The 27,887-nt window shown below is 35.5% G+C and overlaps 1 protein-coding gene and 1 long non-coding RNA gene across 2 annotated transcripts; both read left to right on the plus strand.

Moving 5' to 3' along the window:
• Positions 1 to 3,103: 3,103 nt before the first annotated feature.
• Positions 3,104 to 27,076, plus strand: LOC124630138 (chitin deacetylase 1). The gene is made up of 12 exons (XM_047163873.1): positions 3,104 to 3,254; positions 6,169 to 6,272; positions 11,794 to 11,905; positions 12,886 to 13,013; positions 14,303 to 14,445; positions 17,971 to 18,013; positions 18,102 to 18,278; positions 19,644 to 19,782; positions 20,615 to 20,718; positions 22,463 to 22,605; positions 24,861 to 25,082; positions 25,958 to 27,076. The coding sequence occupies exons 1-12, from the start codon at positions 3,155 to 3,157 to the stop codon at positions 26,037 to 26,039; spliced, it is 1,497 nt and encodes a 498-aa protein (XP_047019829.1). The 5' UTR covers positions 3,104 to 3,154; the 3' UTR covers positions 26,040 to 27,076.
• Positions 14,562 to 15,626, plus strand: LOC124630140. The gene is made up of 2 exons (XR_006984385.1): positions 14,562 to 14,707; positions 15,015 to 15,626. It is a non-coding gene; the product is annotated as an uncharacterized LOC124630140 (long non-coding RNA).
• Positions 27,077 to 27,887: the final 811 nt, after the last annotated feature.

Here is a 27,887-nt window from a genome sequence, read left to right on the forward strand (position 1 = left end):
CTTCGTTCGAAAATACAATACGAATGTAATAAAAAAGCTTATTACAACCATGCTATGTATTTAAAAAAACATAACAGGCTGAATAAAGAAATTTTAATTCCGGATAGGATTAAAAAGAAATTACATTTACTTTTTAGTGGCATCCTTATCATTTTTAAAGGTAAACAGCCAGTGTCGAAGTTTAAAATACTGGCTTATTTTACCGCTTCTTAGTAAAGCAAGTGATAGATACTTTTTAGACTGCTTTTTTTTTGTGTATACATAATCAGATTTTGATTTATTTTCTCATGAATGGCAATTCATAAGACATTAATTCATTGCCAGACTGCCTGCCTAGAAGAATTATGTTTTCGTCAAGTATCCTTATGTCCTCCTGAAATATGTAATATATCTCCGGGTTAAAATTAAAATCATTATAAAAAAGACAGTTGTGTTGTGAACCCAGCAGGAAGGTACTTACATTAATGTAGATTTAAATCAAATGTAGATTTAATTATGCATTTATTTTAAAAATCTATGCGCTCACCATTGCCCAGTTATGATGTTTCTTAATTAACTAAATAATCCTGCTACTCGCAGACGCTAGTTAAGGTCGATATCTTCAATAGTGTTGTTAGATACCTACTATACTTTCCTAACTATGTTTGTTTTAGTTTAGTAGATAATCAATGTTATAATGAGTAAATCTATACATATTATGAATTCGTGGCTAAACAGTTTGTAACTTGGAATGTTTTGCGCGTAAACGCTTGTTTTGCTACCTGCGACCAGAAATCTTCCTACTTAGTGTGAAAGATCTTTAAAGCGTGAATTCACCAGTCTGCGGCACCGTCACGCACACAAATGTTTCTTCTATTCTATTAAATTATAGTAATAAATTGCTCACAGCATTCAAAAATTTCCGCGAAATTGCAACATTTTTGCGGGCACATATTTGTAATTCTTGACTCGCGTCGACGCGACGGCAGACTTACCAACACTTTTTTTGTGAAATCATGAATTAGAATGATAAGGATACTTCAGTAACGACATTGCAGTCATTTGGTAGATAAACGAAATTAATACTTAAATATAAATACTATGTACCTATTTACCTAAATACTCGACTAATATTGAAAATGTTGACTAATAAGAAAAATAAGTCACCTAGTAGGTATGTAGGTGACTTATTTTTCATAAACCTCTTAGCTTCTTAATAAGACGCGTATCCACAATTCCACTAATGAGAAAATGTTGTCAAGCTTGGTAGATACCTAATTTAGATATTAGAATTTTATGGGAGTGGGGTTTCCAATTAAACGCACCGGTTATGATTACGTTTGTATAATGAAGAAAGAACATAACCACACTACACCATTATCAGAAAAGTACAAAAAAAGTTATAAGAATTATTACAAAAAAAAGAGTTAATCACTAACGAACACAGTTATCGGGAGGATTCGTGGTATACATAGACTTCGTGTATAAAACTAACTAGCCTCGGCTGTTGGCGGGGCTGCGCGGAACGAGCATACATATATATGTGTGTATCACACGCCGGTTGGTGGCGGACTGCGCGGGGTGCGGGCCGGCCAACAGTCGTAGGCGCTTCGACGCCTAAGCGGCGCGAGCCGAAAGAAGCCGAAGCTATCCGAGCGCATCTATGTCCGCGCCGTCAAGGTAGCGCGGGGGGATGCGACCACGGGACGCTCGTACTGGACGAGTATGTTCGGAATGTAAATGGTTTGCTACAATTTCTAGATTCTTCGAAGTTCATTATTATGAAGAAGCATTATGTTACGCTACGCTAAGAAGAATATAAAAGCCAGTAGGTAGCTTTTCCTATAGATCCTAAGTTCTAGGTAGTTGTCGTAAGCCGTACCTATCTAGTTGCGATACCAGGGCTCAATGTAGGCCTTTCCTTAGAATTTCAGGTTAACACATAGAGCAACACAGGCCACCGGCGGACCGGGGTTAACAGGAAAATCTCATTTTCTTATCATGAATAAAATACAGGTACCTAGTTATCTACATGTAATAACAACCATAGTATATAGGTACTCTTATTGGAAAAGTAAATATTAAAGAAAATGATTTAATTTATATAGGAAATCACCAATGAAAACGTGTCCCGGTCTTTTTGCAAGATGGCTATGGCGTCAGACTGTCACCGATTAAAGCTTACCCGTATTCATTCAGCCCTTTACGTCCCACAACCCACAACCATGGAAACTCTTTTGAAAATCCCTCAGTAACCAGAATCGTACAAGTATTCACTAAGTAATAAAGATCTATATTTTCGTTTTGCTCACTAAGCTGTTTAGAAATTTATTCTCCAGGATCGCGTTCCCTTCATGCTACCCACTTCGCGGGTGGATATAATAAAATTGGACAGAATATAGTTTAAAAACCTTTTGGAAATAGTTGAATATTTTCTTTACGTTTCTGCCAAAATTATAAGTTTTTCTCGAAAATTTGAATACGTTACGTAATCGTTTGAAAAAGGATCTAGGAGTATTTGTAGAAAAAAATACGTAGTTCCAATTCTTGCTTAAGGTCTTTAAAATCGCCATGAAGGTATTTTGCTAATTGCTGCGAATACGCGGTTGGTAGGTACTATGGTACTATTTACTTACGATTTGCATCGGGTAAAACTATTTGAATTAGTCTTTAAGTGCATAGACCGATACGACTTATTGGATAGTTGGAGTTCAGGTTAAGGCTATTTTAATAAATGCCATATTGCATCAATACCTTTTGTGTGCGGGAACAATAGCAGCGAAAGTCACAAAAAAATGTGTAGGTCATTGATCATTGTCTTAGTTTGAGAGACTATCTGGTTAGATTCTATCTAATATTCGAATGGCGCTCTGATGGCGCTATGCAATAAATACGAATGCTGTGTAACGTAGCAAAGTTACATGTTTTTATGTAAGTAAGGGTCATCTTCACCTATTGCATCAGTGCCTTTCCATTTAAAAGCGATATATTATTGTCAATATCATTGGCTGCACACGGAACCTAATTTGACACCAATGCGGCACGTAAGCAGCACCTACCTTTATTTGACGAATGTCAGGGGGTTTGAGGAGAAAGCCGCCTGCGGAGGTCGGCTGGTGATGGCAGCGGCGACGCGCTCACCCGGCGCAGTGCGCGCGCGACGGTGAAAGGCGCCATGTCGATACTACACGCAGTGACCAGTGCGCGGACCGCGAACACCATGGCCGGGTTACCATATATGCGAATATTACTCATTTGTGCTATTTTAATCAATGGTTAGTCCATATAAATATACCTATTTAATTATATACGTTCTGTGACCATCTAATTCAGTGATAAATCACCACATTAGAACGGCTTTTACATATAAGGAATTAAAAATCAAGCAATGCGTAATTCGTAATCTTATGCAAGCGGTCCGCCGATCAATTTGTTAGTCGTTAACGTAACTGTTACAACGAAATCATACACAGTGAAAGCATCGTGTTTAGTTTTAACTGCTTATACATAAAATAATGTAAAATGTGAAAGCGTGTGATAGGGTCTTGCTTTGAATCGTCTCTTTTTAATGTGCAATTTACCTTTTGACTAATAAGTTAAAGCATCAGAGATAGCTGAATCATGTGGCATTTCTATCGCAGATCGAGTCAGTTTTCTTCGTACGAGTTTTTTTTTGTTCGTGACATTCGTGTTTGTGATCGTAAAAGACTGAGTTCAAAGACATACCGTACTTAACTATACGATGCATTTCTAAGTATTTTTTGCCTTCCCACATACATATGTTATGTATGTCGATAACTGTCTCTAGTCTGCATCGGACCTTATTGTAATTCGTCTGGGACGTCATTTCTTTCACTTGACATTGAGGCCTGTGACCGGTTACGATTGAGGATATTGACACTTACGTCGGTACATAATGTAGTTACCTGATTTTCTGTCTACTTATCTCACAAGGCTCCACTGCGGAAATTATAGCCGACAGCTTCGCAGTTTTTTTTCGTTGAAGCTTTTAGCGTTCAATTCTCATTTGCTCTTTAATTACGCGACTCGAGGGACCTTCAGAAAAGCTAGACATAAACCAAGTTGGAGAGACGTTAAAGCAATTAAATCTCAACAAATAACGCAAGACTGATAAATAGACTAAACTTTTTAAATTAACTTGAATCTAATATAACTTATACCAAAAGTCTGCATCTGTAATTTAGGAGTACCTAATACTCCAAGTGTTAAGGTTTACCAAAACGAATTTCGTAAATTCAAAGCTCTCAGGAGCAAAGCGCGGCTAACTCCCCAGAAACCTAGTACAGTCTACAACAAAAGTAATTAACAACCGTCAAACAAACCAAAAGAACAAACCTTTGCCGATGTTTAGTTTGACCATAAATGTGTTTAGTAACATGTTTATTTTAATTCATGACTTGAAATAAGTGCCAAACGTAAACACACGTAAGTAATATGAAGAAACTGATTGGTAGCTAAGCCATTAGTAATTTAGATTTCAAAACAAATGTGCGTAGTTTCAGTATTAAACAATTTATTGGCACGTTTAACAGACATACACACAATCAATTCACAAGCCTCCGAAGGCCCACTAAATTTTGTAATCAGGTAGCTTATAAATAATGAATGAGGTATGCGATGTGGTTTGTCTGTCTGCGTACAAAATGTGAGATAAGCACTCAAAGATTAATCTACAATTGAATGAACAGGAAACATTGAGCTACCAAAAACTCTCAGACCTATTGTGCCCACGGCTGATTGTTTTGTTAGAAAAATGCTGGTATGAATAAATTGAGGGCCGGTGTCTAATTACTTTTTTGCTTTTGATGTTTGTCGTTGACGTTTTTTTAAATATAAAAATTAATTATTGTTCTTGTCTTCGGGGTAAACTTGAATGTTTTCGACATACTGTCTGAAGAAATGGCCAAAAGTCACTTTCAAAGATTTTGATTGAGAAAATACGAAAAGGTGGATAAAATATCTTGTTTTTTAAGGTGGATGATGGATGTTAGAAAAAAGAAAATGTAACTATTTTCTAGTATTTCTAGTCCCTATGGTATTTTAAAGTGAGACGTGAGATACCAAGGCCCCAACCGTTAGATGTCTTTCTAACTGGCCGTAATTTGGCAAGATGTCTAGACAGCTTAGCGTCAGTCTTTTCTAATAGCTCTTATATTCTACAAATGTCTACCAGCAGTATTACATTTATATTTGGTTAAAGTAAAATACATTTTCTTCAAAAATGCATCGAGGTGCTGCTAGATTTTATGAAACATGAGAATATTGAGATTCATTATATTTTGTTGTTAAATAAATGTTGTCATTCTTTTCTTGGGATATCTAACATTTCATGAAGTTGTATAAGCTGTGACAAGTTATTTGTACATGAAAAGTGATATAATTGTTTTATACAGAGATATAAATTAAATAACAATTTCAATAATTAGATTACGCCTAAAACAACTGATACCCATTACTTAATATCGTAGAATCCGCAAATGAGCTGCCTACTTTGAATAAAACTTGAATATCATATACATAATCGCGTCATTAAATAATAGGATGTAACAATGTCTCGTGTTCTAAATAGGTATGTTTTTTAAATTTATGGTCAAGGTATGCGATAATAATTAGGCTAATAAGGAAACTTTAAATCATAAATGTTAAACTATGCAATACTGCACGAACAATTCGGGACTAAGAAATGATTTGCGTAACCGACTTTCACTTCTCAATTTAATAGTACTAATTTGGAGTTGAAAGTTTTTTCTAGCTCCTATTATTAGCTCTACAATAATAATTCAGCTACATTGTTTAAGCGGAGGTGTTAAAATAATTATACCTACGTTAATTAGAGAAAATAACCAAAACCGTGGCAAATTGGATAATTCACTATCCTCTACAATAATAAAACACTAAATTGTACGAATGTAGGTAAAGTCTTTAAGTGTCAGACGCAACATTATGTCTATCCGACTGTTAAGAATCGCGTCTTTGTGTATCTTAGAGAAATTCCACTGAGAAAATCAAATAGACACTGTTGTCAGGTTTTCCCTTAATAAAGCAAAGACTGTCTCGTGCCTATGTCTAAGCCCGTCGTATTTAAGTTTTAAATACTTAGGTACTACAAAGGTGACACTAGTACAGTTGTTTAACGAAACTGTGAACTATTTACTTATTGATTTTCAGGAACCTATCAGCAAAAGGACAAGCCCGAGGACTTTGTGTGTCCAGAGGGCACACAGGGTAATGGAAACTTTGCTGATCCAGCCACATGCAGACGTTTCTATCAGGTAAGAAACTACATACTTAACTGTTTGTTTTTACGTACTTATATTAATTTTAAATAAAATAGACATTCGAAAATGTGTTTGCAAAAAAATTGACTATACTAATAGCTAGCCCATTTTTTTGTGTATGCCCATTTTATTGAAAATATTTTAAAATAAGTTAACCACCGGCTATCGATTTCACCTGGGCCCGTTTATAACGATAGGGAACATAGACTTTTTCGAAACATGGACTATCTTACACTGAGATACCTACATTTTACAAATCGACCCAGTGGTTTCTGAGATTAGTGCGTTCAAGTAAAGAAACAAATTATTTTTTAGTACCTAAAGATATTTTTAGGTAAGTAGTTAAATTAATATGACTTGTTAAATTTTACTTGTGTCACAATGGTAGGTAATTGTCTTATGAAATCATTTAACTGTAGTCGACTGTACTTCGTGCAAATCTATACATATAATAAATCTGTAAAAAAACTGTGTCTGTACATTGAATATATTAAAAAAATAATAATTGGGTGGGGTTTAGAAACAGTAATGGAGCACAAATCCAAAAAAAAATCTGTCTGTTTGTCTGTATGTCTGTATGTCTGTTTGTTTGTACACGCTAATCTTCCGAACTACTGAACGGATTTCAATGATTTTTTCTTTGTTGTATCAGTATTAAGCCTGGTCAACATATAGGCTATAATTTATCTTCGAAACTTGAAGACCTGATGCAGAACTCCAACAGACCAACAAAACTATAAGAGATACAAAAATGGTGCCATGGCAAAAATTGTTTCATGTGATGAGCATTTTCAGCTGAGATAATAAATTTTAAGATCTGGAACACCTGATGTGGAACCCCAAGAGCCCAGCTTCTCTGTACCATATACAGGTATGACGTTTTAGCAAAAGTTGTTCAATTTGATAAGCACTTTCTATTGACTTATACAAATTGAAGATCTAAAACACCTGATATGGAACTCCAGGGGCCCAGCCAGACTACAGCATATAGAGGTATGACGTTTTAGCAAAAGTTGTTCAATCTGATAAGCACTCTCTGTTGACTTATATACATTGAAGATGTAAGAAACCTGATGTGGAACTCCAGGAGCCCAGCTAGACAGCATATGAAGATATGACGTTTAGCAAAAGTGGTTCAATCTGATAAGCACTCTCTATTGACGTATAAACATCGAAGATCTGGAACACCTGATGTGGAACTTCAAGAGCAATACTACACTTGAAATGTATAGAAATAAATGTTATGAAATAGGTATGGTGAATCAAAAAAAATAATTAGTCCGTCTTTTAGATAACCTTAAAATAATGGACACGTATTTTTTCTTTTCTCCTTCTCACAAACAAATAATAACGTAGGTATAACACGCTTGAATTTTGTGTTAAGTCACTGCTTAGTACAAATTTTACATACCTAGACGTGGCGTCACGAGCCCCCACTCTCCGACTTTGTTGCGTTATATCTCATTATTATTTTGTATGTCTCTTCCAGACCTCGGGACTACAGAGTTCCGAATTTTTGGGAGGCAAACGTGGGGCCGAAGCCAACAAGCTGAAGCCCTTTTGAGACAACTTTACTGAAATGGTGACACAAAACCGACAATTATCCCTTTATACACTATAGAAATGAACTCAAGGACAATCCCCGGTGGACGTCGTTAAAAAAAGACAATCCCCGGTTCTGTGCTAAACTATTGCTAACTATGGAGGAAAACTAATTGGGCTATTGTGATGGGATGTTAGTGGATGACAATGTATTAGCTACATGTAAAAATGGCAGGTGGAGACTCGCCACCTCACTTACTGGGCCCCCGGGAACCAGTCACTGAATAGCAACAAGAGGGCAACAGGGATATGAGCGGCTGAAGGGTGAGGATACCTCGGCGGACTTTAAACGCAGATTACGCGCTCCCTGTGCTTCCCATGAGGCACCTACCCTCCGAGCAGGGCTACTAATCCTGCTCTAGCGACTCCACTCTGGACGGCCAAGCCAAGCCAGAGGCGTGAGACCTACCCACGTCATGGTTCACTCCGACCGGCCGGAGATGGGGGTACAGTATACTCTCCCTGGAGAACTCAGTATATATAGCCCCGCGGGGTCGCTACTCCCCGTCATCAGCCTCAGATGTCCTGCGGTACCTATATCTCATTATTATTGTCGTTATTATCTCAAGAACCTTTGTCCCAATTATGTTAGGGTCGACTTCCAGTCACGATGCAACTGAGTATCAGTGTTTTACAAGGAGCGACTGCCTATCTGACCTCCATAACCCGGTTACCCGCTCCACCCAACACCCCTTGGTAAGACTCACTACCCATAACGACTGCCAAGAATGTTTAATGATAGCCGGAACCTACAGTTTAACATCCCCTCCAAATAACGGTCATTGGTATCCAAAATATACGTAGAAAGTACATACGAACTTAGAAAAGTTGCATTGGCAGGCACTTGCCAGACCTGGAATCAAAGACGCACGCTCATACTTGAGAGATTGGTTCTCTACCCACTAAACCACCACGACTTCCACTAAGTCACCACGACTTTGTCATCTATTTAATGTTTTTTTAGGTAATAATACGTGTAATATTTTTGCCCCACACAACTTAAATGCGGACTAATTAGAATCACTACTTTTATCCCTATGGTCACGTCTATTGCGGTTCAGTTCTCAGCGTTTTGTTTAGTCTGCTGTGCTTTTGCCGTTAAAGTACAAAAATTTAATATATTTAACGTTTCTAATGACTATGCGTATTCCGTTGTTTTCAAGTCTTAAAATTCAATATCAGACTATTCAGATCTTTGATTTTGCTGACCCCGTAGTCGCTGGCATAAGGGACAGGATCCGCGTACGAAGTCGCGGGCAGAAGCTAGTCATAAATAAAAATTATATAATTGACCTAGCTGAACTTCCGCGTACCTTGGTAATGTTTAAATATACCCTTCATATCTTTCTATTAAATACCTACACTGTTTCCTATATAAATATTATGTAATGGAGATTCAGCTGTTTACTTTTGCCTACTAAACCCACAGATTTGCCTTCGAAAGGGAGAATACGTTCGCAATTTCGTTGGATATGCTGATTTAGAAATTTACCTTACGTTAACAGTTACATTAAAGATGCATGCAATGTATTTTACGAACACGAATGCTGTTTTAATAATTGATGGCGACAAGCGAACATTTTATACGTCGATTACCTACTATGATATGCTAATATTGATATTTAGTAGACATAATCAGTAAGATATAGGCAGTTTTCATATGAATATTAATGGAATTGATATGTGTCTTTTAGATACATTTCAATTATATTATTCACTGTGTTAAGATAAGGAAGTAGATATACTTGCCTACCTTTATTACCTGGAATACGACTGTTAAAATCATCTTTTAAATGAAAACGTGCTTTAATAATCCTGAACCATGTAGGATGAATCGATTCAGTTAATTACGATCAATTATTTGATCGAGTGTATTAATATTTCGCATTCGTAACGGCACAATTATCCATTTGATATAATTTTCAGAGTTGATGATTTCAAGGAAAACACGTTGGCAATTTAATCCTCTTAACGAAACTCTTTAAAAGTATATTAAACTTATGTGCGAGTGTGATACTCGATTAATAATCAGGTCTGTTGTTATATGATCGTAGTATAGATATATAAGTAATAGTAAATTGGCAATAAAAATATTCAAATTCTATCAATAAACAGGTACCTACTTCTCAAAATTGAATTGGAATGGAAATTATAATTTCGATTGCCTTAAATCTGAGTTACTCAGTATTTAATTGCGGAAACCGTATTGATTTTGGCACTTATTGACATTTTCATATCTCGATTGACCGGTTTTGAAACAACCAGTGTAGCAAGAATTCTGGTTCAATTCAAACAATGGTTAAGTCTAATAATTGGAACGCGAAAACTTTTGGTCCGAGTTTTTCGTAGGTACGCATTTATTGTATTTATCGGGCAATATCGGTATGTGAGGTATTTTTGTATTGGCGATGGTGGCCGGACCTCTGCGCTTTTTTGGTGATTCGTGTGACTTTATTACTTATCTGCGTTGAATGTTAAGTCGATCACGACGCGATGGATTGCTATGCCATGTCATTGCATGACCAATGCATACATACATGTAGTTATTTGGCAATAGCACTTATGTACATACCAACTATTCTATTTATAAATTCTTGGATTATAAAAATGAAGGCCCGAGACTTCCAGTTAGACTCGTTCCATTAAAATGCATAGCCCTTCCTTAGAAGTCAATGCTCCTACGCGTGTACAAGAACAAGGAGGCTCCACAACGTCAATGCACTTTTTTGAATGAATACGATTCAATAATCGAGTGATTTTATGAGGATCGCGTATAAAGCTACCAAAACCTGAAATAATTGTAATACAACGATTATATTGGGCCTTGATCTTGATCGTCTTCGAGTTCAGTGTATTCGATACAGTACGGGTCAACGAGTTACAAAATCGGCAGTATTCTTCCAAAAACATCTAGATACCTAACAGGTTTATCGATTTTGTATCGATATGGTGTAAGAAGGACAAATGACAGTCATTCGGCGCAATGCTTATATTTAGAATATTCTGGTTAGACTGGAAACCGAGCAAGGGGAAAAAGGTACACCGATCTAAATCATCGACATTTATTCATCTGCATCTTATTACGATTCGCGTTTTGTGGAATGCAGTCTATGGGAAATATTCGTATACCATCGCGTATAAAGATATAAGGGGTAGGTACAACCGCTTCGTTCATATTTTTATGGACAAACACCGAACATTTTTCGCATAAAACGGTGGATTCCTTTTTTCGTATGCCGTTGTATGTAATAACGTAACCCCGCGTGACTAACCCCCCTGGGATTACATTTGAGTTTATGTTATGTCCGCGAAATTGGACGGATTCAAAAATAAAATGGCTGCCCATAGTCGTAACTACATATGGCCTTACTACAAAAACTTTAACGCCTGTTTTACACCTGTCTAAAAAAATTGTGGCTCCAAAATGAACCATATGTCAACGTCATAATTTGACATTTTTTTAGACAAGGCTTAAACTGACGTTAAAAAGTTTTTGTGGTAAGACGGATTATGTCTAGTTTGTTTTTTTGAAGCTACAGTTTTTATTTCATAATCACATTAGTTCTTAGATTTGATGTGGTTTAGAAAGTGTTCAAAAATCTTACTTACGCACAAAGTCATCAACCTTATGTTAGTGTTCATTATTGAAATTCTTTGGCTGTCGCTATTTACCACCAGCCATTCGTGTGGTAAAGCTTGAATTAGCTGCGGTTGTAGCAATTACTTAGGTTAGAGATTTTTCATCATCGCCTTTTGGACGGTAGTTCGGAATAGTTCCTTATCAACAAAAGGGTCCAAACTTCTCCATAAAATGAATGGATTTATTTGCTACCTTCTAGGAATATTCCTTAACCAAATACTTCTTGTGTACCTACATTGATTGATTTATTTGATAATTGCTTTATATTTTCAGTGCGTCGATGGATATCCTTACCTGAACAGATGTCCCTCAGGATTATACTTTGACGATATTAGCAAGTACTGTACCTTCAAAGCTGAAGCCAGATGCGGTCCCATCGCCACAAGTAGGTACCTACATTACAATATTTGGTAACACACCTATAATGTAATGTTTAGTAACCTCTTGGTATAAAAATTGTTTGATATTTGTTAAAAAATAAAATGTTGTAGATAACGAAATTGATTTCGCGGTGTATAAAAATCATTGTGACTTTACACGCAAACAAGCTATAAATATGTGTGCTGTTGGTTTTACACGTATGCTTGCAATTATAAGCTTGCATCTACTACAAAAAATGTTTACCTACACTATCTCCGAAAATGAAAAGGTCTAGGCCAGCAAACAAAAGTCAGATGTTAAAGGAAAACAATTGAAAGTTCCATGTAAATCAATTACCGGCTCACAGATTGAGTGTGAAATTGCACATCTTCAAGCCTTGAATTAAGCATTGCCTTGTAACATTTAGCTTTTTGTTGTAATTAAAGTTATTGTAAACTTTGGCTTATGATCTTTATGAACTTCCATTTAATAATGCGTTAGAGTTAGTTCGCTAGAATAGTCTAACATTTATAATCCAGTCTATCTGGTTAGTTTTCAACTGGAGTTATATCACAAACTATTCTATCACTGAACCGCATAGTCGCTGGCCGCAGAACGGATCTCGATTTCGATATTATCCAAGTCTCACAGTGTTCGTCTGATTTTCAATAACTATGACATATGTACTTTCTCCATGAATAAGCTGTTAAATGAACTTAAGCATGATGTTAGAAACTTTTAAAAAGTCATTATTTTGTTTTCAATTGATTTTTATTGGATATTTCATGCACGCAGATAAAAATTAAACTACGCCATTACCGAAGTTTCAATTTGTCTACATATCAAATATAATCGACATCAATTTAATATTTAATTAAGCGTTACAAACAGTTTCAGTCACAATGAGATATTTCTACTTTCACTTAGTATATTATTCGTAAGGATTAATAAAAACCAATGATAGACAATGGTAGAAACTGACTCATGATTTTTGTATTGTTATAGCTCCGGCGCCAATCACAGAAGCACCGCTAGACTTGGCAGAGAAGTGTGACCCAGCTGAATGCCAGCTGCCTTACTGCTTCTGCTCCAAAGATGGCACCCTCATCCCTGGTGGCCTCGACCCTGAAGACGTAAGTGGAAATGTTGATAAATTATGAAAGACTAGCTTTTCCTCACTGTTCCACCCGCGTTCTCCTTCTCACACACTCGGTAAAAAATAGCCCTCAGTTTTCCTCGATAAATGGGCTATCTAAAGATGTGTGAAATCATTTTTCATATTGGACTAGTACTTTCTAAAATTAGCGCGTCCAAGCTGTTACACAGAATTGTCGATTTTCATAACTGATTGAGATACGCGTAAATATGTAAGTATATGTATATCATTCAATGTAATATTCCTTAAAGCGTCTCTTTAAATTAAATGTAATGATTTCCTTTCAAAATATACCTATGATGAATTTATATGAAATCGAAATGAATGTTAATTATAGACATAATTTAATATTATGTATGTAACTGGTATAACTGGAACCAAATTATCATGAGCGGTCGTTGTTTACTCAGAATTAGTATGCCATTCACGAGATCAGCCTTGAAATATTAAAATATTCAACACTATTTACCTTTAACATACTAAAATAGCAATTTCGAGAAGTAATTTCGAATCTATGGAGATTTTACCCACAGTGCTAGTTTTAATGGTTTCGCATTGTATAATATGTGTTGACAAATTTAACAAACACGATTCTATCAACCTTTTTGTCTGAGTTTGGATTAACCAAAACCAAATGCAAAAGGAAAAACTCGTGACGTGCATGATAAATAGATAAAGGCGTATCGTGTGCATGTATTACGCATCCAATACTTCAACGGTTTAACGTTTCGTAAAAAACCGTAAATTTAAAGAGTAACTCTTATGTTCTAAGAAAAAAACACGGGTAGCGATAGAAAAAATGTGCGTGAAACATAGTAAAAACGTCCCACCCGCCTGCCCTACCCTACCTCAGGGAAACTTAAGTTAAGGTGGGCCCAATTTAATAAATATGTTTTTCTACTATATTTTTAGCCCCTATAAATATCTGTGAAGGCGAAATAAAATTAAATGAGCTTTTTACGCAAAATAGCATAATGACTCAAAATAGCTGGTAATGAGAACATACCTCGTTATTAAACGCTTATCATGTTATTAAGCAATTAGTTAATTATTTAACGTACAGGTGTATTTTCCTCGTCTTTTAAGCTCCATCGATATTTTTAATACAACATAACGGAACCTTGTCAATAGTTTTTAAACTAAGTACTGTTATTAAGTCTGATATCGAACAAAAACTGACCTAAAAGCTAACAATAGGTATAAATGAAGCTGAAGTACAAAAAAGTGGTTGTAAAAACTTAGAACAACATATATTTTTATTCGCAGACGCCCCAAATGATAATGCTGACATTCGACGGTGCTGTTAACTTGAACAACTTCGAACTGTACAAGAAAGTCTTCAATGGGAAAATCAAGAACCCTAATGGTTGCGCCATTAGAGGCACTTTCTTCCTGTCACACGAGTACAGGTAATTATAAAATGTGTTTAAAACTTTTATAAGGTAAAAGAAAGAAAGAAAGAAAGAAAATACATTTAATTACGTAATTGAGGACGCATACATAGGGGAATGGAAGGTATAACGGACCCTGTAGGTAAAACGGACCGGACTAATAACTTTCAAACGTGTATCGCCATCTATTATCGACTTGCGTCAACTTGACAGTCGCCTCTCACTCGGCATCGGTCAGTGTTTTTGGAGCGGTCGTGCAGCGGCACACGTTTTTATCAAGGTAAGTTAATTTTTGCTTATTTCGATGTAAAAACAGCAAATTTTGATCTGCCTTCAGTTTTAATATGGTAAAGATAACAGGGTTTTGTTGCTATTGTTAAAGATATTGTTTATTTAATTTATATTTAACGATAAATATGCAAGTTTGTCCTCAATCTTAACCTAAAAATAATTTATTGTTTACATGCCTACACAAAAGGCAAAACGGAACGGGCACAGCGGACCACGTGGTCCGTTTTGCCTTCAGTACATTTCATTTATGATTATATTTATATAATTTAATATTTAAATAGGTATTTTTATTTCAGATGGTTAACAACTATAAAAGGAAGTCGGACCGGCAATCCTGGCGTGAGGAGGACATGAAAAATGCCATTGAAAAAGTAGCTACGCGCAAAATGGGGCTTAACAAAGCGGCCGCCACAGTTAATGTTCCAAAGACTACATTAATGAAGTCTTTGGAACATTAAATGTGGCTTACCAAATATGAGAGCACTAAAGACTTAACTGTAGCTACGGAAAAGAAAATGGGCAGGTATGGAAAGGTTTTTAACGTCGATCAAGAGAGAGAACTAGCATCCTATGTCAAAAATATGGAAAATCGCTTTTTTGGTTTAACCACGTGTCGAAGATGATGATGAAGATGTTAGATTTGTTTGCGAAAGGTGTGTCGTTGACTAGTTAACTACTACAAGTTTTTTTTTATTCTTATATTGCCATAGGTCCATTTTGCCTTCATGCCTGGTCCGTTTTACCTTAACGTGTAGGCAGAATGGACCAAACCGAAGGTTTTGGAAATCATCCAATATCTTCTTTAACTGTGATTTGATTCAAGTGTTCCTCAATAATAAGTAAGATTAATAAATGCTCAAACTTATAATAACAAAGAAAGAAGAATAAAGATATTATTTTTTGTGTTATATTGATTTTTCCTTAAGTGGTCCGTATTACCTTCACTTCCCCTAAGTACCTACATAAACAATCAATATAATAAATAAAACAAAAAAGGGCTAAAATAGAAAGAAAACAAACATGAGGGGGTAGTATGCGTCACAACCACGCAATACGGCCCTCGCTCAGCATGATGCTGCGACCCCGTGCGAGACAAAGTCCCAGCGCTGATTTTCAGCGACAGCCGAAACTAACGTTATGGCGTCCAACGGGTGATTATGCGAATATGTGTTAAATAAATTGTGTTTAAATATATATTAAATAAATAGTGTTTCTTTGAAGAATATAATAGAATATAATTAGTTTACTCCATATGATCAAAATACATGTGGTCGCGCCATTAATTATCTATGCCTGTAAACCATAGAGGTCAGTGCTGTAACTTAAACATCTGTCAAAAACTATTTCAGCTACTGAAAATAAAAATGTATTTTTAATGGCGACCGACGCTTTCGTACTTTATTATAAGAGGGTAATATGCTTTACAAAATATTGTATAGTGTGTATGTATCATACGAGATAAGTATCTTGAGCAACGAGTGACTAAGTTTTATCTTATCCCAGTTTGGGAACGTGCGAGGTGTTATAAAATATGCTTTGTCATGACGGTGGGTGAGTAGAAGTTACACGTGGATTGCGAATAGTACGTAGTAAGCAGCATTCAACTTTAATTAAAAAACAACATTTTAGTTAAATTAGGGAATATAAAAAGTAAGGAATAGATGGCGCTGTTAACTCGATGTCGATCGTTGACAGATAACGAGAATATCAGCCCTCTGTCTATGCCGTCGGTCTGTCAAATCGAGAGAGACGAGAATATCCGACACTTATTAAAAATAGAGGGTAGAACTCAATTACGCAAAGTCACTGTAAGTATTGTTTTGTATAGTTTAGAACCTTAAGCACTGTTTTTATTAACCACTTTAATATATGTCACTGTATGTTTCACTGTGTTCACTATAAATAAAGTCACTGAGCCGAAACAAGTGTTTATTATTTTTTAAGAATTAAAAGTATGGACACAGATCTACACCGATAGACGTCACAACTGTCAGTCACCTAAGTCTGTGTTATGAGGTACTGTGATCTGTATTGTGCTTTATGATCTGTACATCTTTCTCATAGCTAATAGTAGGCTTCTTTTTTCTATGAAGATGGTCTATATTAGACCTTATTACTAATACTTGTCAATGAAGGGAGACCGCAGCGTTTTAACAAAAGAAATCCTATATGTACTTTTTTGTGCATATGAACCTAAGTCACATAGTCTACATAAAATCCAATAAAACTTTCACGAATGCAAGGAGAGTGGACAATCCTGTCCAGTTAGTAATAAAGCTTGCGGAATAAATTCTTCCGAGGAACTACTCCCATATATCAGGGTTGTCCTTTCCAAAAGGTAATAAGAACCAGTGTACTAACAAATACATACGACATTTCGGTTGTGTGTATGTTTTGGTGTGCAGTATACACCATGTGTCTAGTTTGCATATGTCAGTGACCAGTGGTGACCAATTACGTAGTACCAGCCGGCTGCTTGTTTGTCACTTAGTGACATGAGAAAGGAGTGGTCAATTTCGTCAATATCACACATGACCGTGCTAGGCAGTGTAGCTGTCAAATTGGTTGAAGCTCGCTTGTTCACTTGATAGAGAGTATCGTGTGATTAGGACTTTAGATAGTGTGAAGTATTTTTGCGATAGGCATAGTTAGGCAATGTTCAATATTGATATTTGAACATTTAATAACATACATGTACATAAGTTACTTTTATTTTTAGTAAAAATCTTTTAAAAATGTCCTGTCTTTAATTAATAGCACATACTAATTAATTAGTGTCAAACATTTGCTAAGTTGCCGTGATTAATTTGGACGTTAGTTTGGTAATTACTTATACAAGTTTCACGTTAATTATAATTAATGTATACCTTTGATAGTCGCCAACATATAATGTGTATAAGCCTTGATCGCAGAACTTTCTCGATGTTACGACATTAAAGTTTATTGCATTAAACTAAGTTTAAAACATCATGAAATAAACTAATTAAAAGTAACGTCTTTGAAGTTTTAATCGTTATATTTCATTTAAAGTTTGGATGTTGCTATTTCACGTTAGAAGCTGATTTAGAACTTTTCTTTTAACTGCACTATTTTATTTTATTAGCTTGGCGTATTTGGTGCAAAAGTCTGCGAAACTAAATTCTTTATACACATTTTTCTCTAAATACAGTACCTACTTAGCTACTATATATAAATGAGTAGTTTCTGTTGTTAATTATGGTTTTTAATAAGGATATTATTTTCCATTTCCAGTAATTACGCACAAGTGCAAGCGTTAGCGCACGATGGACATGAGGTGAGCTTTTCTTCATTCTTTCCTAAAAACTTATCTATCCTCAGACTTCTGTTGAATATTTAAATTATAACTATTTCAATTTTCACAGATAGCGACAGGCACGGTATCACAACAGCAAGGCCTACAAGACAAGGGTTACGAAGAATGGGCGGGCGAGATGATCGGTATGCGCGAGATTCTAGGCAAATTCGCCAACGTGTCGCGTTCAGAAATCGTCGGCGCGAGAGCACCTTTCTTGAAGCCTGGGAGAAATACACAGTTTAAGGTAGGCAAGATTACATAAATAAATTGCGATAAAAGCTAAATATTACATACGAGTAGATAAAATAAAAATAATTATATATAGACAGTGTAATGGACATTGCAATTGTCTATAAAACAGCTTTCACCTTCAAGAACATCTAATTTAAAAGTTGTATCTTTATTTTGCATTAACAAAATGAAATGCATATTTTATCCTGCATTACTCGAAGCTCACGTTAGTTCTTTAATCCCACCTCAATGGGTCTACAGTTGACAATCAAAACTTCCTGCAAAGGGAGTTCACAACACGGAAAAGCGTAGGATGGTTTTTTTATCTCGACTGGGTAGGCGTTCCTTGGGGTACAGAATAAAATATGAGACAGAATAAATTCTCTTTGTGACATGACTCGCAAAGATCAATAAGTAATATCACCAAGTCGGAGTAAACATTTAAAACTATTGTGGTATATATTTCGAGTAAATAGAACATTGCTGAAAATCCCTACCAAATTACATATAGGTACGCAACATTCTTATTTCGTTAAATTGACGTTGATAAGCTCGAATATGTTAATAACATAAATAAATGTTTCTGTATTTCAAATGCCATATTTCTGTCGTCTTATATCTGGCGCATTACGCGTACATTCTTTTGTCTCCAAATTGGTCGACATCAAATAGCAAGTAGCTTATTAGGGTAATATTTTGACAGTCATTCGATATGTGCTGCGTACGTCTGTACACTTAGTGTCAATATTTCAGTGGTGCGTCTATTCGTTACCTGACAATTACGGCCGTCACGTTCGTAATACAAAGTGAGAAATGCGTAGAGAATTTTTTTGCAGCGAGTCGTCATCAGGGAGGCGCGTCAGTTGTCAAACACGACGAGCGCTAGAGTATCGACGTTTTGATAGGCACCGATCGACGAACGTATCTAAATAAAACTGATTGAAGTACACTTTGTATGGGATTTGTTGTGCGAGATGCCGGCTTCCAATGTACGATTAAATTACATGTACATACAGAAAAATAAATATTTTGAACGAATGTAAATATGGTCAGACGCAGCATAGATTGATAGGATATAGGTTTTTAGATTGGTATACCGAATTGCAAAAAGATTATTCTACTCCAATATACGTTCGTTTCCAATTTGTACCTAGAAGTATACAGCAGTTAATCGAACCAAAAGTTGGTGTTTGGTGCTGCCCAATTTACTGTAACTGAACCAAATAACGATTTTTATACGAATCTAAAGTTGATGATCAAATTCAAACTCTAAGCTAAGCTACTAATCGGCCGTTAATGACCTAATAAATCCCAACCAAAATGGTCATTAAAAAGCCACGTAACAAAATGTCCGTACAAGCAACCTCTTTGTTCACAGGTGTTAGAAGACTTCGGGTACATCTACGACAGTTCGGTGGGCGTGCCGCCTCTGCCGATCCCCGTGTGGCCCTACACGCTCGACTATAAGATCGCGCACGAGTGCAAGTCGGGCACTTGTCCCACCAAGTCGTTCCCAGGTGAGCACATAACTCACGCACTCGATAGTTATATAAACTACCAAAGAACTAGAAAAGATTTGTGTGGAAAAGAAGCAAATGTAGTTTGCTACGTAATTTCGTAGACAATTATTGGCAAAGGATGCACTTTTTATACAGTTAGCAACAAAATTATACAAACATAATCAAAACACTAGTCTTTAATACAAAAGCTGTGTTCACCGACTTTTGTAACTTCAAATGATAATTATATATACGAGTATGTGTAGGAGATTTTATGTTCGCGGAGTTTTGTAGCTAACTGTACTGGGCCTTAGAAAACTAACGCATGCAGTACTTAGAATAACGACTTGTGACGACAATTTCTGCTCTCCTGGCTTAAAAGTGTGTAAAACTTTCACATACGTACTTCGGTTCTACAACTTTAAATACTTCGACTTCGGTTTTGCTTCGGTTTTCGTGTAAACCTGAAGAGAACACTGCGCTCCAAGTTTTAGTATCGCGTGTGGTGAGGCGTTAGATAGAACAGTGTGCTTGCACATTTCCCACATTGCATTGTACTAAGTTAACTACATGCAGTATCGAAATGAAAATCACAGTATTCAATTACAGGAATGCCACACACGCACCTTTATTTTAATACTGTTTCATTACATGTCAATGACTTCAATAAAATTGGCGCTTCGTCGAAAAAAATGTTTCGTGATGTATGCATACATACATACAAAAGTACACATCGGATGTTTACCCGTGGTTATGTCAACATTTTTTGAACGCTGTATTTAATGATCCAGCAGAGAATACACAGGCGAATTTAACTCATTTCTATAAATAAAAGGTAATTTATTTTCAGGTTTGTGGGAGGTGCCGTTCAATGCCCACTACGTTGAAACCTACGAGGGCGGACACTGCCCCTATCTTGATCAGTGTGTGCTACATAATCACGACTCCGATGAGGTGGGTACATGCTATTTTGTGAATCAGGTTTATTTCTTGCTAGTGTGTGTAGTATTTAGTAGCTAGTTTTAAGTGAGTATTTGTTGATTAAGGAACGATTTATCTAATCAGGTCAAATTGATGATATGATCGTTCAGTTGATTTAGCTCATCTACTTGGTCTTTTTCCGAAGCAATGTCTAGCTGAACCTGAATATAGTATCCAAGTTTAGAAAAGTCTATTAAAGTTTAAAATAAATACCCAATTAGTAGTAGACTGATTTGGACTTGACGGCTTTATTTGTTTACTCACGTAATAGCGGTATTCGATTCGTTTTACGTAATAGTAACATTTTATAGTTGCCATGATGATATGGCCATAACATTTGCATAATTATGTTAAACTTTTGGTATTTACAATTATTAGTTGGCGTGCATTTCCATTTTTATAGCTAATTTGATTTGCATTTCATAAGCACGAACGCATGTTTCTATTGATCCACATAGATTCATGTTACAGTTATTTGGTTTGAAGCTAATTGAGGTCTAATTAAGTTACGAGTACTCTTATTAACTGCGCCAGATAATTTGATTTGTGATAGAAGTGTTACGTAATTAATTATTATACGTTTAAATGCGGTCAGCAGCAATCCATGTGCTGGTTTGACCCCGGATACTTAATGGAAATCCATCAGGTATTTATAACTCGCATCCATTTTACATAGGAATATAATCATAACTGCTAAAACTTAGAAGCACACAAAGAAAAACCTTCCTTTTTATATATAGAACATTCTAGTATTTTCTAAGCTATTCCAATCTCCGTATAGTAAAATGTAAGTACAGTGTGTACAGGTACAGGGTACAGGTAAGCAAATGTTTGTAGTTTGCGCATAGTTGAATCGAGAAGTGGAGCGGAAGGCGGGCCGACAATAATTTCATATACGCAGTACGCGGTCGACCGGCTCACTATTTTATATCTCGCTTCAATTTTATAACAAACCTCGACTAAAACATGAATAAAAAACTTTATAATACAACATTTGTACGCTAGCCGTTGTATCAGTTAGGGCTAGTTATTATCTAGCTACCGTAGTCAGGTCAGACCGGTTGGATGATATGTTTTATGCGTGACCGTATTAAGGCTTTAATATCTTTTTTAGCTCCACTGATAAAATGAAACCACTGAGTTTAAAATAAATGACGGCACACATACATAATTAATTATATAACGTTGTTCTAGTTTCAAAACCCGACGTGATTCTGTTTGATAAAAATGGCTCATCCCATGTTGCGGAGACGTGGAACCAACTTGACGTTTTCGAGTTTGGAATATGAAAATAAAAACATTTTTTTATTGAACCACAGCAACTTGTTGATTAAACAGGCTTGTTTGGTTTCGTTTTGTTTGTTTATAGTCGTTATATCACGTTTGTAAAAACTGCGGTGTTTTTTGAAGCATTTGCAGTTTCATTCGCCAATTTTTTTATTTGTGTTAATTTTTTTACTGTGGTTGTTTTCAGTTCTCACTTTTTACCGAAAGTTATAAAAAATACACGACATTGGTATACGAATATTTAATTTCATTCAGTAGTCTGAATTAATGCCCAATTTACTAAGTTATTTGAAAAACAGTCGATGAATCTGACTTTAATTTGTTGGTTCATGTTCACGTTTTTTGAAAGAAGTATGCGGAACACAACTTCTATGCTTCTATGCTTTTATATTTGTTCATCATTATTTATTATGTTTGTATACCATTGCAGGTCCTTGAATGGCTGCAAGAAGACTTCAGCAGATACTACGAGCAGAACCGAGCGCCATACATGATGCCCTTCCACACCAACTGGTTCCAGATCAAGGAGTTGGAGAGAGGTCTCCACAAATTCTTGCAATGGGCCTCCAAACTGTGAGTATTATTCCACGAATCCGTAGATATTTAACAACAGGCATTTTCCAAGGAGAGGTAGGCAACGGGTATTTATTACACATCCGTATTTTGCAGAATATGGATCTTACATAAATTAAGATGGATGTTAGATCATCAAAGGACACAATATAATGTTCTTCTGGAAAACTTCTCGCGCTATAGCAGTTAACCCATTTTTTTCACGGATCTGATAATCAAGCCTTGTTCTAACAATCTTGTAAACCATAATAAAACTTAAGAAATAGCTATACGTCTACAGGAATATTAACACAGAACAAGAGGTCACGGAAACCTTAAAATATTAATAAAAACATCCATACAAAATTGTTCAGGAATGGTAACGTCAGTCCTTTGTTTTATTCCCGAGTCGGGAGGACTGTGACGTGTAGTCCTTCCCTTATATAAATACACCTTCAGACAGAACAATGACGGTCATATTGTGTCCAACAAGATTCTAGGGAACAGTCCTTTTTTAAATCCAATTTGCATAACGTATTACAAGTAAAGGCACACATTTGTACTGCTTACATATTTACTTCAGTTTTATGTTATTGAGTTAAACTTAGAAGTTTAATATTGGGATTGCTTTGGACTTGAATAATTGGCTCGAACCGGCGAAACTAAGATAGAGCGAGTTGCAAGCAAGAGATATGTTCGTGATGGAATTTTAAGTGAGAACGGGACTCGAAGTCGTATGTTATAATATTGGGAGTGAAGAATTTTAAAGCTGTCTTCGTGTTGTATATTAAATTTTTGAGCCTGGGAGGCTTTACTTTATTTGATAACGTAACGGAGCAGGTTTAGCCGTGACGTATATAGTAACAGAAATAAATATGTCTATAGTGTTGCATGTTTTACCTGTGTAGCATAGCCATGATTAAAATCATCCTAAGACAAGCTAGTTTCATAGCTTAGTATGAAGCGTAAACTGGGCTAAATATGTATTACGGGATTTTAACAACATTTAGATTTTGACTGTTACTTTCTTAAAGTAATTTCGTAATTTATGCCGTAACTGTCCATGACATATTGCCTGCATGCATTATTCATATTTATAATCATATTATTTAACACTGTCGTAAAAAATAATTTAAGTGCGCAACATTTTGGATAATCAGACCGCAACAATACATATAATAAAAATACCCACAATGGCAAATCCGCATTAACCTTTACTTACCAATTAAATAAATACCCACATTTAAATCTTAACTGTTTGCTTTACGTCAGTAAACACATCGAATTTTGTATAAATAAATAATGAAGGTAAATAAACAATGAAATGCGTACAATAAACTGCTCGTCAACAAAAAACGGAATTTCGTTGAACCAGCTACATTTATTTGTCCGTTATATCATGCCCGCATTTTATGAAATCGATGCCTTTAATTAAAATTTAATGAATGTTCAGGATTTCGTGTATTTTTGAAACAGGAGAAATGCTGAGATTTTTATTGTGAGCTCGTTATGCTTTGTATTATGTTATCCCATTATTTATATTAACTACATTAAGGTATTTAAATCGTATTATTAAATGGTTCTATCTTAAACTTTAATCGGGAGTTAATCCTCTTTCGTATCGACTTTGGCTAATTAACCTGCGATGACAAGGTTGGTCTGTAAATTTATTTTCTGTACCCTGTTTTAGATACTGTAATTTGTGAACTTCCTGTATAGTTACTAAGTAGTAATTAAAAAAGAGAATAAAAAAACAATTAATAAAATGCATATTTTGCTTCCACGGTGAATTATAGTATGGAAATAACAATGTGTAATCAAATCAAAATTAACTGGTTTACAGACACAACAAAACAAGTAAAGTTTAGAATGTTATTAGCTTAAAACGTAATTATAATTACATAATGCGAGTTGCTAGAGAGATTTATACGTCACCCTGTATTAGCAAAAACACTATGAGAACACTTTTAGATTTTCGTTTTATAGTTTTCTCGTTCAACAAGTGGAATTTTGAAAGAACACTGAATAAGAAACATTGATAATTTAATTAAAGTACAGTAAAATCAAAATTAATAAGACCTTCCTCTTTTGCAAACCCAGTTAAAAACGGTGTAATAAGCCTCTCAGTTCAAAACTGAGAGGCTTTTACCTCTCACCATTTTTAACTTGTCAATTTCCATAGGAATACCTATGCCTATTTGTAATAATAATTACAATTTCTAGCGTATGGCAAAGAAATACAATAATCTATTAACACTTTATTTTCCTCATCACAGGAAGGACGTATGGTTCGTCACAGTGACCCAGGGTCTGACCTGGATAACGGACCCCAAGTCAGTAAAGGCCCTGAACAACTACGATGCATGGCGATGCGACCGCAAAGACTTCCCGGCGGCGCCTTGCAACCTGCCCAACAAATGCGCCCTGTCCTTCAAACCTGCTGATACCAACTTCACTGATACTCGGTATATGGAGACCTGCAGTGATTGCCCTAACCAGTAAGTATTTTTTAAGAAAATATTATTTTGTATGTTTCTACCAGACCACGGGATTATAAAGTCTCGGATTTTTGTAAGACGGATGTGGGGCCGAAGCCAATACACTGAAGCCAATGAAATGGTGACACATTATTTTAAATGGAATGGCACCATGATTTTGGCCAAAATAAGAACAGTCTCTTTTGTATCTTAAAAGTGGAAGTAAATTCATTTTGCAAAAATCTGATTGAACAATCTAATATCATAACCAAAAGTTAACAGGTTTGGACTTAAAATCCTGTACAAAAAATAATGCGCCTTAGAAATCTTTTAGACAAAAATCCTTTGACACATTACCGCTCAAGTTATGTTATTACTACGTTAATTTTACAGCGCACCACGTAAAGATGATCTTGCTTACTTTGTTACGGGAGTTTTAAAATTTAAAAGTTTTTTTAACACGCTTCCAGCAGAGTTCCATCTATCGTAGGTTGACTCAGCTTTCACGAGGAAAATGTGGGATGTGATTTTGTTACAGCGATGTGTTGAATAAATTTGTAATTTTTTTTTTGTAATTTCGTTTCACGTGAGTGCACTTTGAAAATGCGGTTTCGGGAGGGTTCATACGAGATTTCGTTTGAAGTTTTATATTATTAGTTAAGTTATGAGATATTGCAAATGCGGGAATAATACCAGCTTTAGGTGGTGAATGTAAAATTCCGAGCGTATTGGAAAATAAGCAGCTTATTTTATGAAAATAACGAAACTGATACATTATTATGCACTGTATTATCATTTACAAAACAAGTATATAAAAATAATATTCTATTCCCTTAGGTTTCATTTATTTATTTGAAAAATCAAAAATATACCTAATTAATTTCTTTTTCTATCAGGTACCCATGGCTCGGCGACTCAGGCGGGACGGGCATCCCCGGCAAAGACAACTACATACCTGACAATCTCAAGAGGAAGTAGTTATATACGAAGTAGTCCTATATGTAGTCCTCTATTCTGTATGTGATCTATTCGGAACTGTCGACGCTTGTCATTGTAGTTAACATGTTGTATAGCCCGCAGCCACTCTTCAGACGGACGGGTTAATAACATGTCTGACAGATCTAGGATACAAGAGATTTCATTCTCATTATACTGATGAACGCAAGTTAATTTGCCATATTATAGCTGTTTGAACATAAAGCCCCCTTGTGTAAAATGCATGTCACGTTATCTGATTGAATGCTGCAATTAAAGACGTAATAAAATTTCGATTGCGTTTCGGCACTTTTGGTACAGTTCCGAATTATTCCTGCAAATGAAGTAGAGTAAGAATGCTTTATTTATAGTTTTTATTTCAAAAATATCTTCCAGTATAATAGCTTGTTCTAGAATGATTGTGAAATACGTAAATGTGGTTGGAAGTAGTTCGCGAAATCTGGGATATTACCCAGTAACAAGAAGTAAACTCAATGTCGCTTTAGAATTCCAGCAACAGTTCAGCATCCTGTTCTGAATAGATTATATACCAACATTTTGTATATATCTCGTTTTGTAAGTAATTAAGGCATAGTGACTAGTCGTCGCAATTTATTATTTTTAATAATTATGATTTGAGACGTTTTTCTAGTTCTTTGTGACGAGACAACGCGAACGAATTATTTAATGACTATATGATATGAAAAATTGTGTAATTAATATTAAACAGTTGCCATGTTTTAACCAAAATACTCCTTTTATGACGACAATATCGAGGGCTTTAAACTGAGTAATAAATTCCTAAGAAAATATAACAAAATCCACTGGATTTTAATCAAATTGGATGTTTAGGAAAGTTCTTAAGACCTGTTTCTGAACTTAGTTCTCGATGTTGTTAAACAAATACCTCGACATACTCCTAGCTCGGTAATACATATGAAATATATATTTTTATATCTGTCAACAATTTTGGTGCTTTGTATTAAATGATAAGTGGAATAACTGTTTTCATTGTTAACGAATAAATATATTTTTACAAATGCCAGTTTATTTATTACCTCGCATAGATCACCGTTTTTTTTATTGTCGTTTGTGTTTCAGGCATTTCATCAGTTTAATTAAAAATTTTGCAAGTAAAAATGTTTAGCGAAAACAAAACATCAGCAAAAATACCCACGACCTTTTGCCTTGTTAATATAGGATATTGACTCGGAAATATATAAATATCGGAGGGAAGGGTTTTGTCATTTTGAGAAATATCAGTCGTTCAGCAACTGTCAACCGAACACCTTGATGCATAAAAATCAAGCATCAAATAATCAAAATCAAACATCTTCAGTTGACTCTAATAGGATAGACATCATTTTCTTAACAGCGCCAATTCATTTGTAAATATAATAGGGTGTTAAAAATAGTTTGGCAAAATAACTGCATTATTATCATCATCACTACTACCTGCTACTAAAAATGTACAATACAAAGCGAACAAACATCTTAGAATATTTTTTCAACCATTGCGCTTTTACATACAGAGTACATAATAAAAGTTCACCTGCCACAAAGGGTGAGAGCTTGAAAACAATCCGTGTTTAGCTTTATAAAAAGCTTCGTGGTCTATGCATTACCTAATAAAAGTCCCGAAAAAAGACTATTGTATACATATTTTATAACGACGGCTGGCATTTGCGTCTCCTACCCGACGGCAGATTTAATTTGAGATTGCGTTGCGAATGGTGGCTCGGAAACTTTCTCCATATTCACATGCATTAGCTCCTATTACAGCGAGTTTTTGTTATACATATTCTGAATTGATCCCACCCAATTCACGACGTCTTACTCCCAGAATCAATA

This window comes from Helicoverpa zea, chromosome 4, assembly GCF_022581195.2.
Source record: "Helicoverpa zea isolate HzStark_Cry1AcR chromosome 4, ilHelZeax1.1, whole genome shotgun sequence".
In the NCBI taxonomy this organism is placed as follows: domain Eukaryota; kingdom Metazoa; phylum Arthropoda; class Insecta; order Lepidoptera; family Noctuidae; genus Helicoverpa; species Helicoverpa zea.